The 17,664-nt window shown below is 37.5% G+C and overlaps 1 protein-coding gene across 3 annotated transcripts in view; it reads left to right on the top strand.

Annotated features, from left to right (window-relative positions):
* The window catches only part of FBXW7 (F-box and WD repeat domain containing 7), a 176,985-nt gene that overhangs the window by 76,672 nt on the left and 82,649 nt on the right, over positions 1 to 17,664 (top strand). For all 3 annotated transcript variants that reach the window (XR_009486218.1, XM_059844380.1, XM_059844383.1), the window contains exon 2: positions 343 to 900. Coding sequence is in view for 2 of the 3 variants with exons in the window: in XM_059844380.1 (XP_059700363.1) it covers positions 412 to 900 (489 nt within the window). In the remaining variant the exon portion in view is untranslated. The remainder of the gene's footprint in view (positions 1 to 342; positions 901 to 17,664) is intronic.

The raw sequence follows: 17,664 nt of genomic DNA, 5'->3' as shown, positions 1-17,664 counted from the left end.
TGTACAATTTTTTTGCAAGTAATATTGCATACTTGTATCTTCTGTTAACATGAATGTTAATGGTTCTTGTGGATTCTCTAGAAGGGCAACTAGTTCTTCTGAATTTTGCTGAATCTGCTGCTGAAAGAGACTATGATCAGACTGTTTGACAGAACAAATAATTCTCTTGCTAGAAAGTTGCCTGAAGTTTTTTTTTTGTTTTTCTAGTAGTGTATCAAGTAGAAATTATTTCTTGTTTCCTGGAAGTTTTTAGTTTCCAAGAATAATACAACTAAGTAGATTTTTACTGCTTTATCTAATAAAAAAAAGTAACATTTGTCTTTTTCCACTTTATCTCCTTAGAATGTGAAAGCATTTGCATCTTCAGATAGCCTAGCCAAGGTCCAAGAAGTAGCAAGCTGGCTTTTGGAAATGAATCAGGAACTGCTCTCTGTGGGCAGCAAGAGGCGACGAACTGGTGGATCCCTTCGAGGTAATGCTTCCTCAAGCCAAGTAGATGAGGAGCAGATGAATCGGGTCGTAGAAGAGGAGGAGCAGCAGCAAAGACGACAACAAGAGGAGCAGCACATTGGGAGGAATGGGGAGATAGGAGGAGAAGAACCTGGATTTGATGACAGGCATGAGTCTCAGCAGGAGCAGTTAGAAGAAAATAACAATAGACTTATTACAGTGGATGAGGATTCCACTTGTAACCAAGAGGAAGATGACGATGAACATGCTGGTGATCAAGAGGAGGAGGTGGAAGAGGAGGAGGAAATGGACCAGGACAGTGATGATTTTGATCAGTCTGATGACAGCAGTAGAGAAGATGAACATGCTAACAGTAATAGTGTCACAAATTCCAACAGCCTCATGGACTTGCCCATTCACCAGTCATCGCCATTCTACGTGAAGACAAAGGTGAGAAGCTACATTTTTTTGTGCTCTTAATCCTCACTAACTTTGGATTTTGGAAAAAATTGGCATATTTAGCATAAACTAAAGTTTTACAGGGAAGCAAACATTTTATTTCCTAAGGAGCTTACAGTGATGAATTTATGTAGTCCACAAAAATTATGCTGTTTTAGCTGTTAATAGTAAAAATATTTGCATGCATTTGACATGAGCAAATACCCCTGTATAATTTAAGGAAGAGCATTCTGATGGCTATGGTTAAAATACCAAGATGTTGCTTTATAAATATTTTTACATAAGACCCTCCTGGCATTATTTATGCTATTTTCCTTCTCCAAGTGTGCTAGAAGGGAAGGTAAGCAATTGTACACGTGTTGTGTTCTCAGACAGGGTCTGGTTCATTTAGGTGAAAACATTGTAATGAAAAAGTAGGGTGGAATATTATAGAAACATGAAGTTCTTCCTGCTGGCCTGCTGAGTTCCTTGAGAAAATACAGATTTTTGAAAGTGTGATAGCCAGTCATTCAGTTAGAAAGTCATTACATAATGTCTTATTGCATCCTGCTTGTGAGGACCTTGAACCTGTGTGCTGGTTGTTGAAAACTTCAGATTTGCAATAAGAATCTGGAAATTAATCTTCATACTTTTATTTCTACTTATAACACCTGACATTTTCGATTATTAAGAAGTTACTGGTTATTGGTTGCAGTGTACATTTGTAGTTCACTATATTTTCCAAGTTCTTTGGGAAGGAGGAATTCCATTAACTCTTAGGAGCAACAAAATAATGAAAGCAGTGATATTGACTAGTGAGAAAGAGGAGCAGGCTGGTGTTCTTCTGGGAGAATGTTCTAAGTCTATGGACTGATTTATTTTTCTTACTCATTAATTGTTAATAGAATACCTAGCCTCCTCTCACCTTTCAAAAAACAAAACCTCCTCAAACTTTTAAATTTTACTTAAAAAATAGTTAAAGCCTGATGTAAAATAAAACCAGAAAAAAGGTCACTTAACATAAGTTAACAGGTTGACTATGAGCATAAATGTATAGAGATGGATATTCAGTCTTCAAGATGCACCTGAACAGGTAAATAGGGGGAATATTTGCTTCTGAATTCTACAGCACTGTTTTTGTTAATAATTCACTTCCATATTAAAGTATCTCAGCTAACATATGTTGTTAGTTGAGATGTTTTCACATGAGTTTTTAATATATTTTTATATTTATAATTCTACCCTTCAGGGTACTGAACTATGTGCTTTCTAATTTGGAGTGAAATACTCTCATATTTCATATAATGGAATGGATTTTATTACTGAAATCCTTGGTTTCATTTCAACATATTGGTTTTCCTGTATTTAGTATATTTTACTGAGTATCATACAACAACTTGCATCCAGCATGGACAATAATTAATGTAGGAAATTCTTATACTCAAAATTATGTTTTGAAGTCTCTGAATTGGAAACTTGCTGAAGTACTTTGTAAGTAACTATACTCAAATTATATACAGACAGAGCAGAGCATAATCTTCAGTGGTGGCCAGTTCTGAAGCTTTTTTTATTGATTTCAATAATGAATGTAGTTTTTTCTTTCTTTTCTTGAGGCATATTTGACATGAACTGAAACAAGAAAGTTTAGCCTGAAGGAAGATGAGATGTCTGAAAGATCTTTGTACAGATGCAAAATTTCTGTGTGGTCTGATAGTTGCCCTGCCTATTCAATGCAGACCTGGCCATTTTTGTCTGTGCTCTGTCCCCAGGCTGTGCTTCTGCAAGAATTGTTTGGCAGCCAGGTAGCAAACCATATTTGGGATTTTTTCCATGGTGCAGCTCTGTTTTAGGAAGTTTCAACTGTGTGCCTGAAGTTTTAGCAGAGGTTAGAAAGCTGGTTGAGGGTGCCATGCTCAGCACAGTGGTTACACATTAGAACCAACAACATACAACATTAATGTTACTAATTCATTAATAAACCATATTTAACCAGAGGAGCACATTCTGTGTTAAAAAGTGTTGTGGAAATACATCTGTGAGAGCATGAATGAATTACCAGAGTAAAAATAAGCATGACTAATTAATATGCTGCTTTTAAGAAGAAAAGGGAGTGTTAGCAGACTCATCAGTTATATTTACAAGTGATTTCTGCTTCTACCTGTTGAGGATAGACTCATCCTAGGAGACTTGAACCTGGTGGATTTTTTTTTAGCTTTTCAGACATTTCTCAGTGTTTGTAGTCAATTACAGTTCTCACAACTCTGGCTGAATTACCTTGCTGTGTGCTGTACTTGCTTTGTGCCAGCATTACAGGCAGTGATGGCTGAATGCTCTACTGCCTGTCTGTGTGTCAGATGTAAACCTGGCTCCTCAGAAGCATTCCTGATGCAACACAGTTTGTTCTGCTTGTACATATGGGCAGCACTCTTTCACCACTACCAAATACCAAGAGATAATAGTGAGATTGAACAAAACAGCAACTGCTACTACTGTAGGTGTTGTGCAGCTCATCTTTAGTTTTTTTCATATCTCTGTTCTTTGTCCTTTTTCTTCCTTTCCTCATAAACTACTGAATAAAGTCTTTCTCTAATCTGATTTTTTTTTCTGTTTGTTGACCTTCAGAATCTTGTGTGGCTAAGGAAGGAAATGTCATATTTCCCCCACAACACCACAGTGTACCCTGCTTGGGTTTGCTGCCTGTCACCTTATAGCAGCAAGCATGCTGTGTTCTAATAGAGATATATAAAATATATGAAAATATTTGCCTCATACTACTGCTCTGTGCAAATAACTGATATAATTGCTGCCATAATGTTGTGAAAATGTTATGAGTAAAGGCATGGGCTCTTCAAATGAGAAGGCTGGTGGTTCAGGAAGGATTTCATTGCATTTGCCAGTACCACACTGGTACTGGCAAAGGATCCAGAAGGATCCTTGTGGTTACCTTCCATGATTTCCTGCATAAAATAGTCAGCTGCTCTGTATTGACTTCTGTGCAAGCTAAAGCTTATTTTTTGAAAAATGTCACTGTTTGAAAACAGGAAACTGTGCAGCAAGGCAAATCTCTCTCAAGCCTTGTTTAATAGCTTGTTAGTTATCATCAGTGTTTAAACTTCTCCACCTTTACTCTGCTTTCTTCCTGTTGTCTGATTTTTCCTATTACAATTTTGTTTTATTTTCATGTTGTATTGAGGAGCTGTTTAAAAAATGTGTTTTTTTTCTCCCCGTATGTTAAGCAATCAAGTTCTTCCCTAAAAGATCTCTTAAATGTAAATAAGGACAATGTGTCCATTGGGCATATTTTTCTATTTTTTGTTTGTGTTATGATACTTCTCTGAGCACTCTGGTGTTGGAACATTCCTCTTGAATCACAGATGTCTTTATATCTTGATCAACAATCTGGATGAGGGGATCGAGTGCACCCTCAGTCAGTTTGCAGGTGACACCAAGTTGGTTGGGGGTGTTGATCTGCTGGAGGGTAGGAAGGCTCCACAGAGGGATCTGCACAGGCTGGATTGATGGGCCAAGGCCAACTGTGTGAGGCTCAACAAGGCCAAATGCCACATCCTGCTCTTGGCTCACATCAGCCACATGCAGTGCTACAGGCTTGGGCAGAGTGGCCGGAAAGCTGCACAGCAGAAAAGGAACTGGGGGTGCTGCTGGAGAGCAGCTGAACATGAGCCAGAGTGTGCCCAGGTGGCCAAGAAGGCCAGTGGCATCCTGGCCTGGGTCAGCAATGGTGTGGCCAGCAGGACCAGGGCAGGGATTGTCCCCCTGTGCTCAGCACTGGTGAGGCTGCACCTCAAATCCTGTGTCCAGTTCTGGGCCCCTCCCTGCAGGAAGGACACTGAGGTGCTGGAGCGTGTCCAGGGAAGGGCAGTGAGGTTGGTGAAGGGTCTGGAGCACAAGTCCTGTGAGGAGCAGCTGAGGGAGCTGGAGTTGTTTCGCCCAGAGGAGGCTCAGGAGAAACCTTATCACTGTCTACAAATACCTGAAAGGAGGGTGTAGCCAGGTGAGGGTTGGCCTCTTCTCCCAGGTGACCAGTGATAAAACAAGAGGAATTGGCCTGAAGTTGTGCTAGGGGAGATTTAGACTGGATATTAGGATACACTCCTTGCAGGAAAGGCTTGTCAAACACTGGAACAGGCTCCTCAGGGAGAAGGTTGAGTTAACATCGTTGGAGGTATTTAAAAGATGTGTAGATGTAGCACTGAGGGGCATGCTTTAGTGTCTGACTTGCAGTAGTGTTAGATTAATGCTTGGACTTGATGATCTTAAGCGACCTTTTCCAACCTAAATGATTCTATGATATCAGAACTGCAGTTAAAACAAAGTAGCAGCTGTGCCAAGGACAGCTAAAATTTGTTTATGTGATGTATTTACCTATTGATATATCAAATAACTCCATGCATTGGGGTTTCATGTTTGACTGATTTGTCTAATATGATGCAAGTCTTTTTCAGAGAGTTTTCTGTTCTGCAAGGTTGGCCTGTGTCCTTTGTACCTACAGAATGAATGCTCAGTTCTATTAAAGTGACCGGAGTTTTCTCAGGTGTCAGGCCCTTTACTGTGTGTTAATTTTTACTCCAGTTGATCTATGTCTTGTCAAATGTTGCTGTATGTGTTTAAAAAATACTAAACAGAACAAGAGAGCTAAGTAAATATATACTGCAGTCTGACAAAAACATGTTCTTGATGCTGATTTCTCACTGATTGCTTTGTATTTGTGGCATTGTAACAATTAACCACAGCATAAGCAAACAAATACTCTTACATCCCATATTTCATTGCAACTGCACTTAAATGCTTTTATCCTGCTACATGTGGGATTCTGTTGCAATGCAAGGACAAAAATGTATTACTTGCAGTTGCTGTCACTGTGAAATAGCTCGTGTAAATTATCATTCTTGCTTACTTGAGATTTAAATTGTTTGTCTACCTGTGCTCATACTCTTGAAATTGTAGTACTAGCAGATATATCATACCAGCAATGTTTTATATTTATCAAAATTGGTGTTTATGACAGAGGTGATACCAGCATGATACCAGAAAATGTCATCAATGCTGTAATCCTATTTTATGACAACCACTGCATTATTTTTCTTGTACTGACACCTGGGTTTCACCATAGGGTTATCTAGGTTGTACTCTGTTTACTTTTCCAAGTTTTTTTCCTGTAAATCTATAGGTTTATTTGGTATTTCTGAAATATTTTGATTGTTCTCATTCTTAAAAATATTTTGATCATAATAGGTACAATCTTTTACTTGTTCTAGATTTTTTGTCTTTGTTTGCATAACTGTTCCCTTAACTCACAGTTTCATAGTTTTTAAATATAAATTACTTCAATATACTTAAATATTTTGGTTTTAATTGATGTTTTTTGTTCCCATTACGATGAGTTGTTTTTCTTGAACTGCTGCAAGCTTTTTATATTTACAGGAGCATTGTCTTCTTGATTATCTTAGAAATTGTTTCTAAACAGCTACAGTAATTTACAGGTTCATTCATCTCTGGTTTGAGTTTGATGGGAGTTGATTTGTGGGGAAAAAAGTCATGATCACTTGTACGCAACCGCCTACCAATTTAACTTTGTTCAATTAGTTTTTATTTTTCTAAAATTCAACATTACATAATACTTTTAATATTAAATGTCTCCAATGTTGAAGCCACCTCAGTTAGGAAATAAACACTTAAAAAACCCCTAAACACATGAATTCATGGAAAGCATAAGCTGCATTTTTTCCAGCAAATATTGTCACTGATTTCTGTGGTGTAGGCAAAATAGCCACTTGATATCAGACTAACAGGAGTGAAATGTATTATGCAAGGACCTGAATTTTAAAATCCAAGTGAGGAGGTGGAGCAGGAAGATTATTAGCTGGTGCGTAGCCATTTTCTTGCTCAGGGTTTCAGAAAACACTTTTGTCTGCTCTGCCTGTCTGGAGGGATTTCTGAAGGAGTGTTTAAGCCCATTTATGTGAGATGCTTTATCCTTCTGGGCAACAGGCACTGTTCAACAAGAATCTTTGCAACTTACTTAAGCATTTATTTCCTTTTCTTCTGTTGAGGCTGTCATAAAGCCTGGCAGATTAGGTTATATGAATGTGAAATGTTATTTCTGTGTTAACTATTTGGATTGTGATGGTGACTTCCCCTAAGGGGTCATGCATTTGTGTGTGCAGAACCCTCCAATTACTTCACTAATTAGTCTCCTCTTCAGATGCTGGTTTGCTTGCTGCAGAGTTTTGGGTTGTGATTGTTTTGTTGGTTAGCAGAGCTTCCAAGGAAACAGAAAACAGATTAGCTAAAATGAAGATGAAAACTTACTGTATAGTTGCATCTACAACCACAAAAAACACTTTGATACCCTTTCAGAAGCTGTCATATTTTAACATTTGCTTCTTTACTAAAGGTAATAAGATTTTTTTTTAATGAATACATTTAATACATAACATATATTACAAACAACAGTGGTAAAGGCTGAGAAGCAGTTTAATTTTCATGTAAAACCAGGGTACTTTGATTGCAGCATCCTCTACCATACAATCCATTTAGCTGTAAGTCACAAGAAGAGTGTGTGTAAGCATTGGTGCTGTTCAGGAGTGCCTCTTGTTGATTGTTGATTGACTTGGGAGAGTGGAGGGAGGGAAGATACAGCAGATAAACTGGATTGACTTGGGTGGAGCTGGAAGAGCATGTACCACAGGAAAACCTGTCCCTTGCAGCTTAAATACCCATCTCTTCAGTTCTGAACCAAATCTAAAGCCCTGCTCACATAAAGAGTTTTCAGCTCTTAAAGAGTGCAGGCTGTGACAGTTTTTTTGCTGCAAGGCACCTGGTCTAAGCTTGTATTAGAGCTTGTGGCTCTAAGTATGTAGAGCCACACAGATAAGAAGGATTTATTTTTTCAGGGGGTTTTGGCTTTGGGTGGAAAGACAGCATTAATTTTTTAAACTGAGGAAACCTAAGATTGCACTGGGCACTTTGTGCAAATGTGAAGTGAAAAGGACTCCTGTGTGAAAGTCTGCAGTTATTGTCAGAATTACTGATAGGCTAAAAGCAGGATAGGGGAATAAAGGGGAATCAAAGATGATTACAGAAAGCTTATCCTTGGGAGCAGAGGGGTTTTTTGTGTGTACAGGCAGCACATGGAATTAGGCAAAAGTTACAGTGTGTGTAGGTGGAGGGTGGTTTGTGTGTGTTAATAATTTTTCTCCTTCTCTGAGCAGCAGAGGGGGCTGCTATTGCTTTGCTGCAGCCCTCCCTGTGCAGACTTGGGCCGTGTTCCTTTGCAAAGGTTTTCCTTGCTCCTGCAGCTAAAATCCTGAAGCGTGTTTTTTAGGTGTAGGGAATAAATGTAACTGGAACAGGAAGGACTCAGGATTTTTTATTTGTCAAGGAATATGTTTCCAGTATAGGAAATGATGTAGGAATGTTTCCTTTAAAAGAACAAGTATTAAACTTATTTTCAGATGGCTTGTGTGATGAGAATGAAATGTATAGTTCTCTGCTCTGAGTACACAAGAGAAAGAGAAAAAACTTCATACTACAAAAAGAGATTGATTTTTAACCTATTTTTTTTTTGCAAGGACCACATGTAAGGTATGTAGATTCTTTGTGCTTTTCAGTGTGCTTTAAAGGGTTTTAAACTAAGTTATGACTTGCCTAAAGCTGTGTCAGAAAGGCTACACATAAAAATTGCTCTGATTGTTGAAAAAAGGCAACAAAAAAGCATTGACAGGTTTTTTTTTCCCTTGCTTTTTCCTATTAATCTATTTTTTAATTGAGGGGGATCTTGTCAAGGCATACAAATGCTTTAAGGGCAGGTGTTCAGGTATTGGGGCCAGATTCTTCAGTGGTACCCAGTGGCAGGATAAGGGGCAGTGAGCACATACAGAAACATGGGAAGTTACGTCTGAAAATGAGGAACAACTTTCCTTTGAGGGTGACAGCGCTGGAACAGGCTGTCCAAAGGCCCTGTGGAGTCTCCTTCTGTGGAAATACTCAAAACTTGCCTGGGCATGATCCTGTGCAACCTGCACCAGGTGAACCTGCTTTAGCAGAGAATTGGACTAGATGATGTCCAGAGGTCCCTTCCAATGATTCTGTGATTCATAACTGCCAGTCAGCATTACTTTTGCATTACCATGACAGTTTAATTGTTTTCAAGCAAGTTCTGAAATATCTTTTCTTTTTACTTTTCTGATATAGAGCCTTGTTTTTTGTATTGGGCGGTAATAACTCTAGAGATATTCCTACTTGGAGATTAATATAAACAAATATTTCTAACCTTTGATTTCTTTCTAATTTATATACCCCACAGTTTAGTGCTGATCATTCCACATGTGCAGGATCATTTGAAAAGTTTACACAACTGTCATTAAAGGTTGTTTGTTAAATACTAGAGCATCCATGGAAGCATCCATTTGTTTCTTTGTAGATAGCAAGTTACTTCTCCAACTTTACTAACCTGCGGCATGCTTTTCTACAAATACCAGTGTTTTGTTTGAAAGTACTTTTTACTTCCTGTGCTTTTACTTGGCTGTATTAAATTATGATTTCATTTGCTGCTCAAGGCTTGTAGGTGTTTAGCTATACTTTTCTAAGTAGAATTTTCCTACACCTTCACTTGTACACAAAACTAATATGTTCCATGATTGCTGCCCTGCTAATTTTTCCTACTCTGTAAGTGGATCATGAAGTTTGCTTATAGATATGTGGGCTATGTCTGTAGTAATGTGGTTATTGGTTATTAGTAAGGGTATATGCTTGAATTGTCCTTTGAATTGTCCTTTGGTTGCTTGGCTTAAGCATTGCTCCCTAAAGGTAAATATTAGGGAGATACTTGCATATGTTACTCAAACTCCCATATCAGTTTATTTTATGTAGAGTAAATTAAATTGATGCCTTCAGGATAACTACCTGAAGCAGCATCTTGTTGTCCCACATGTTTTCTTAGACTTTGAAATCAATGTTGGTTCAGCGCCCACCTGGTTTTTGCTCTGCGTCTTTGTTGTCAAAATGAAAATGAGCTTTTCTTTTTCTTTTCCCCAAAGGAAAGAAACAAAAAAATGTGCAGTAGTACTATTTCACCTCACCAATTATATGACAACAATATTATGAAGTAGAAATCATGCAAATGTGCTTCAGAATCCTTTCAGTATACTCACTCTTTTGGGATATGTGACTTGTCTAACAAATACATTTGGGAGCTCTGCCCCACTTAAATATGCCATTTGTTCCTTTTGTTGTTCTTGACTATGTGGCACATGCTATTGCCTGATGTGATTGTTAGCCCAAATATTTCCAGTCTGTAAATACAGCTGTATTTTCCTGAGCATTTATCAGTGGATGCTGTTGCCCTGTCAGCTTTAAGCTGCTTCTCCTTTTGAAGGTTAACTGAAGTTGGTATTACTAGTTATAAAACTTAATGCAAATGATGAATCAAAGTGTGGAGAAAGTAAAACTTTTGCTGGTGAGTTAGTTTTTGGTTTTGTTCACACATCCTTTCCCAAATGGTTGTTAAATATTCCTTTAGTTATGAATTTGAAGTGCATGTAAAAAAAACCCCAACAAGTTATGATTAGTAAACTTCTTGCATTTGCTGATGTTTGTACTTATAAAATCATAGGATCTGAAATTAGCTTAGGGAGCTGAAGGACTAGAAATTGATCTGAAGACCAAAACTAAGTTTAACACCTGCTGCAGGACTAACATTTTTTTTCTGATATGTTTCTCACTCAGAGCTATTTTGCAGATTACAGTATGTCCTTTATTTCTCTAGGAGACTTTTCATTATCTACAGAACATGTGGCTATTCAGCAAACCATGCACAGTGAAGGAATTTACATACCTTTATAAATTCTTGAGTATAAGGAGAGAAACGAGACAATGTCAATTTCTCTAATTTAATGATTTCTGAACAGGCAGAATGCTTAAAAACAAAATTTCCACGCTGTCTCAGCAAATGTTTGAACAGACAGCATCTAATGTCCATCCACAAGGGATGATTTTTTGACTCATGAACTGTTGTTCTTTGCTCGTGCCTGGTGTCTGATCTGTGCATGCAGCTGTGCTTGTGTAGTAATGATATACTGTGCATTTTGTGTAGACTTACTGATGAGCTGTTTTGTTTTGTTTATGTGAATGTTTTACAGCTTGGTTTATTGGTGAAATTTCTGTTATAAAAATCCCTGTAAAACCTAGAACAGGTGTTTCTATAAATGGTTCATTTTGTCACAAGCATCTTCTCCCTTTTTTTCCATAGTGCAGTTAATGAAGATGCTGTCTAAACTTCATGCAAAAGTTGTGAGATTTCTGCCCGTTCTCTCTTGGCCAATCAAGTTCAGGAATTCACCAAATTATTATAAAATGTGTTTATGTTAAAAATCTTTGTGTGCCTTGACCTCTGTATGGTACAACTTTTGATGTACTATTACGTATAGTTAAGTGGTATTGAGATTTTAAAGGAGGAAATAATTAGTTCTAGTGGATAGATAGGTGTCTTGATAATAATCAGTGAAATTGAAGTGGAAAGCATTGCTGTTGGGCATCTTTTCTTCTATCTTATTTCTTCTTTTCACTCTTTTTGCTAATTTTAAATTTTGTTTCTTTCGTTTGTAACAAGAATTGGGAGAGGATCTCAGAAGGACACAATTACTAAAGAAGTGCAGAGAGTTCTATTCCAAATCAAGGTGGTCCAAACTAACTATTTCTTTGTAAAACCTGGCTTTTTAAAATCTTTCTTCTTATTAAAAGGTGATGTTTTCTACTGACTTTACTGCCTGACCATATATTGCATAATGTGAAAGGAGTGAATTGGGAATTTTAGTAATACTCAGTGTAATTCAGTCTTGGAAGATTTTTCAGCTGTGTCATGACATATTCCTCAGTTAATGCTTATAAAATTTTAATACATTTGTTCAATCCCTGGCCCCTCTGTGAAGTGGAAAATGTACTTATCGCCATCATGGATTGCCAGCACAGATAAATTCCACCTAATTAATCATCAGAAGTCATCACTACTTTCAAGTAAAGTATTAGCAACATTTCCTGTAAGTGCAGATCTCATTCTTACCCAGTCAATGTATTAAAGTGGGCAGGAGACCTTTGTTCTTCTCATTTAACTTATGGAATGTCCCCTAAGGATGGCAGCTACTGTGATCATTATTGGCCCAAAGATATTGGGTACTAAAAAAAAAATAAAATTAAAGGCAACAAATAATAAACACTCTTTTTGCCAATCTCATAATTCCTTCGGTTGTGATACCTTGGTCAGATTTTCTAAAACGTGGAGAAGATAATTGATTTAATTAAAATGAATATGTAAAAATAAAACAAAGAAAGTAGAAGTGACACAGCTAAATGGAAGAAATCAGACCAAAAATGATTCAATATGGATCAGTTGTTCTTGCCAAATGTAATAATGTTGTCCCTCGACTTTTAAGCTGGACTTCATCCACAGCAAGGATACTTTCTGTTGTACTCAGAGGCACTTTCCCTTCTGCACAATTTTTGACTTTGGTGTAAACCACTACTATGCCATGCCTTAGAGCAAGTGTGCTGCGCCATGTGTGTGCAGGTGTTCCCGTGTGTGTGTTTTGGAGGGCAGGTTTTTGACAGACTCTGACTCTTCCCACACTGTGCCAATGAGAATTTGATGCTGGTGCACTTCATGTCTTTCTTGGCAGAGTTTAGTATCAGAATGCCAGTAAGCTCAGAGCGGGATTTGGCCAACCATACCAATCAAGAATGCCAGCCCTTCTGCATACTACCTGCTTTTTTTCTGTGCTCTAAGCATTCTTTACTTCGCATATCTTGAGCTTTATAAATAGCCTCACACCCCTTTCCAGTATGCTGTTACCAGCTGAAAAGGATTATGTAGCTTAATTTGGTGCTATCAAATGAATGCCATTGTAACAATCAGTTGCTGCATTTGTTAGATTTATGTGTATTTATGTGTATTTTACAGTGCTGGTAAGAAAAATAGTCTGGTCTCCAAAGAGGCCTTGAAAACAATTTTGTTCCAAGCATACAAACTGTAATACTTTGCACTGTTCAACCTTTTATTTTAGCAGTTGTCAGTGTAGCTAATCCGTAGAGTGTTGTCAGGATTTTTTTTTTTTAATGCTGAATAAACAGTGTTGGGACAGAATTCTGCTACAGAAGGAAAAAAAAAAGTGTAAGGTGGTGGAAATATTTTTATTGCCTTTTTGATATTTTTGGGGATTTTTCTTGTTCCCATTTATTATATAGAAAGAAATGTCCAAACCTCTAAGTCCAAACCTCATTTTTGTCAGTGCTTTTTGTACATTATTCAGAAACTGATGAACATGTTTTAAGTATTTTGGTACTGCTTTGTGCATTTTTGTGTGTGTAGGTATATAAATAGAGATTTTCTCATTTAAAGAGTTGCATTTTACATGGAAGGGTGATATAATGATAAGAAAAGCTGAATTTTGCATTATGGAAAATAATTTTTCAGTTTCCTATCTTCCCTTTTCATAAAAGCAGCCTCCTTAGTAAAAAACCACCTGCTTTCCCTTCCCCCAGCTTATCCTCAGCTGGGAATTTGACTTGCATTTTAATCCGGTGTTAAATATTGCATGACTTCTCTACCTGTTGCAGTTCTTAATTCTTGTCTCAGCTTTATTTAAAGGTGCAAAACCAGCATAAAAAAGTGGTCAGCAAATAAATTCCTGCATAGCAGCTGTAGAAATTCTTTCTAACAGCTGTTGCAACACTGACTAGACTAAAGAGTTAAACTTGCTTATCCAACAAATCATGTTATAGCCAATGAGAAGTGGGCAGACATTTCTGGAATATTTATAAAATGCAAGATGATGCAGCTGGATTTCTGTTGCATACCTGAAATGTTTACTGAAATATTCACTGGAGAAATGAAGACACATGCTTTAAAGATGGTTTAAAAAAAAGTGATAGTAACAACAAGACACCATAGTATGGTAAATGCAGTGATAAAATTAGGGGACTTGTAGAGTAAGGCCAGATAATAGAGGTCTCCAACTTGAAATGGTTATGTAAGGCAGGCATTATTTTATTTAGATGCTTATGATTAAGTATTTTTTGAATGTTATGACAACATCATTAGTATTGATACTATATAGTCTCGTCAGTATGCATTTTGCTAGACAATCTATGTTGTTTTCATAAACACTCCACAAGACCTGACAAAAAATTACCTGCTGTGAATGCAAATGTGCTCTATTGTGTAGTACTGTCTGACTGAGGGCACATCCCACACCTATTGCTGCATGTACCTGCAAGTTCCCCTCCCCTTCTTTTGAGATGGAATTCTGCTCTTGTTGAGATGCCTGGGAAGCTGTCATCTTTTTGGGGACAGTATCACATGCTAAGGGATCCATGGACAAAGAGGGGTGATCCAACAGCTGGTTCTTGCCCAAAGGTGAAAGTCTTGACTGCTCTCCACTTCTAAACACTGTTTGTCTCTTCATGCATCTGGTTGCTTTGTGAGCTGTTTACAGTTGCTAATCTAGTGGAAAAATGACTTGGCAAAAACAAAAGTTGAGAATTTTCAGGTTTCCTACTTACTGGAGTTATTTCAGAGCTCACAAGCCTGTCAAATTTTACTGCCAGAAAAACTGGCCAAAGAAGGGGGGAAGTGCTAGTCTTCTCCTTTTCCCTTCTAGAGTCTCCATTGAACATTTTTGTTTCCTTTCAGCTATGAAGAGGATCAGCTGTGGGATTGAACAGATCTAGTAGAGATCTTATTTTGTTACAGGGTGACATTCATTCAAACTCGCTTGAACTGGTGTTTCCAATTGAAAATGGAGAGTAGTGAACCCTTGCTATTGGTTAGTCTGACTTGCTGCTGAGCTCCCCATACATAAGTATTTAAATCCAGTAGGTTGAATTTGAGTCTCATTTTATTTCTCTGTGCACTCACACTTGAATGCCAGGATGCTTAAACAGTTATGAGCATGCACATAGGCATGAAAAATATGTAGTAGGTATGTTTATGTGATGATCTCCCCTTTGCTGATATGCTTGATATTTCATCTTCCCTGGCCTCTGCTAGTGGACTTGGGGGAGTGCTGTCTTGTGCAGTGTGAAGTCTTTTGCCAGACAGCAGTTTACCATCATCCTTACCTATGTTTTTTTGAAACTTCATAATTTTTTTTTTAATATAGGAGTGTTATACAAGTTGTACCATCTTCCACCAGCACTTACAAATGGTGTAGCTGCTTCTTGCTCTCCCACAAAAAAAATTTTAAGGTAGCTCTTTTGTATTAGACACAAAAGTTTGTAAATGCCTTGATATTATTTCAGAGCCAGAATTATGACCAGGAATTATCATTTGAGTTAATCCCAGTTAAGAAAAAGTGGATTCTTCTTCACGGTATTCTTAAGATTTGTTGCCAAAGAAAACAAAGCTTGTGCATTTGAGACTATTATGTGTCATTGTCTGTCATCCTTTCTAGAACTTATGCATCCCTTGACTAATTTTCACATGATTTGGCAAAAAGATTAAGATTACACAAATTTGCAAGATAAATAGAGGGTAGTAGGTAGGTAGGAAATGGAAGAGACTGCTGAGGAGGAAGTCTACAAGATGACCATCACCTGTTTAGGCATCTTTGAATCCTTGTGGAATTGGGTTTTTCTGTGATCATGTGTACAGGTTCAGTCAACATTTGTTCCTTCCTTTACACCACAGAAGCCACTTATCAGTCAACACTCACAGTAACACATAAGCCTGAAATAAAGGTTTGCTGTGGTTGGACTGTTCAGAGGGATGCTTCCATGTAGGTCCCCTGACACCCTGGGACCATAAGGCCCTGGAGAAGCTATAGTGTAATCCAAGTGCAATTTGAATTTGTACGATAATTTAACCTGGAGCCAGACTTTGTTCTTTCTGTTTCTTGTGTTAGAGCAGGTCTACACCTGAGGGTTTTTTCATGGACAATGGAGAAAGCCATTAGTTTGCATGTTTTATGAATTGTTTTGCCCCTTTTGCATACTATCCAAGTGTACACTTTTTAGGACATTTTGACCTCATAAGATCAAAATTGTCCTCCCCATTGATCTCCTTCCTAGCCTCTTCAGAAATCTTCATTATGTTCTCTTATATGTGCAGATTTTTGTATTGGGTAAACTTGGACCCAGCAGAGTCATTTTAGAGCAATAGGGGTTTTTTTTCTTCTATCCAGCACCAGTAATACAGTTGCAGTTAGCTTCTGTTCAGCAGTGCCTTTTATCTATACAATTCATTTGTTAATCTGCACAAAGCAGGCTAATATATGATCTGTCATTTGAAAACTGCTTGAATATTGGTATTAGAAATCCCTCACATAAATAAACTTGGGACCACAGTTGCTGGGTAAGTTGCTACCAGTGTTGTGTAGGCTGCCTTGCTTTGCTGACAGAGTGGTTCTCGGTCTTTCTAGACCTGGGCAGGGACCAGTGTGAATATCAAATGAATAATAAGGCTTATGTATAATGTAAATTATAGTGCATTCTGTATGCTACAGAATGCACTATCCAGAGCTATCCAGAGCTTACCACAGATCATTTTAGGAAGTAAATTATCAAACATATTCAAAGGATTATTATGTTAGTACAATAATTTGAGAAGGTGACTTTTGAAATGTTGCAGTTCTCTGCTTTATCCATTTGAGGGCAGCTGTTCACCGATGTTAAGAACTGTGGAGAACCTGTCTGGGGTTCTGCTATCTGCATTTTAGTTTTTATGTACTTGCAAACACTTCATCAAGGTCTCTCTAGGTCTTGTACTGGTCCATCACCATATTAAAATGTCATGATTTTGTTTAGGTTTTTTTTCCTAATGTTAGTTTGCAAAACAACTCTAGGAGAAAACTCTGGGAAGTTTGCATGAACTGGTTTTTGGTGCAGGGATAATTTCATAGATCCATGTCTTAAAATTATGGCCTTCCTGAGTTCAGTCTGCTGAACAAACGAGTTAATTTTGTATCATTTGCTTCTTGGTAAACAGCTCCAAAAAAAGCTGACTTTGAATTACTCTGACAGGAAGGTATAAAGATTATTGCTGCTTTGTACATGCTTTCATTTTAGAGGTGTCTCTTCACTGGACTGGCCAAAAAAACCCAGGAGTCTTCTGGATTCTTATGTTTGCAGTATAGCCTTGAGTTTAAAAATATTAGTTTTACAGGCACTTTTATGTGATTTCATTTCAAATGTGATCTTCTGATTAAAAGTACGGGCAGGCACTCAGAGCACCATTGAAAATCAGCCTAACTATATTTAGAAACAGAATGTTAGTAAAATGTATTACAAAGCATTAAAGCTCAAATTTTCATAATTTCACATGCCAGGTTTGTACAGGGTCTCATCCCATATAACGCAAAAGTGCGCACTTTTAAAGTTAAAAGTGACAGAGTGGCTGTTTAAGCTTTACATTTGAAGCTTAAATTAGAATTACATTTATAATATGTATGTATTGTACAAATGCAAAAATAAATGATATCTACTATATGTAATGTATTTCTGACATTTCTGAGATAGTCAGCCTTCATCATTTTTTTCTTCTCTCTTAACTTAAGACTGTGTTTTATTTTCTGGCTAAGGACTTTCACTTATTAAAAGTTTATAACTTTCCAGCATTAGCCTGGGACCTTTAACTATTACTGTAAGACAGTGATACTTACAGTCAGCAATGTGTAGCAAATACAAGACTAAAAACTAGAGTGATGATAAGTGGAAGTAAAACTGGGGCAAGATCTCATCTGTTAATGCAAATCTTTTTTTTCTGGG

This window comes from Haemorhous mexicanus, chromosome 4 (assembly GCF_027477595.1).
Source record: "Haemorhous mexicanus isolate bHaeMex1 chromosome 4, bHaeMex1.pri, whole genome shotgun sequence".
In the NCBI taxonomy this organism is placed as follows: domain Eukaryota; kingdom Metazoa; phylum Chordata; class Aves; order Passeriformes; family Fringillidae; genus Haemorhous; species Haemorhous mexicanus.
This window is presented reverse-complemented; position numbering and strand designations above follow the sequence as displayed.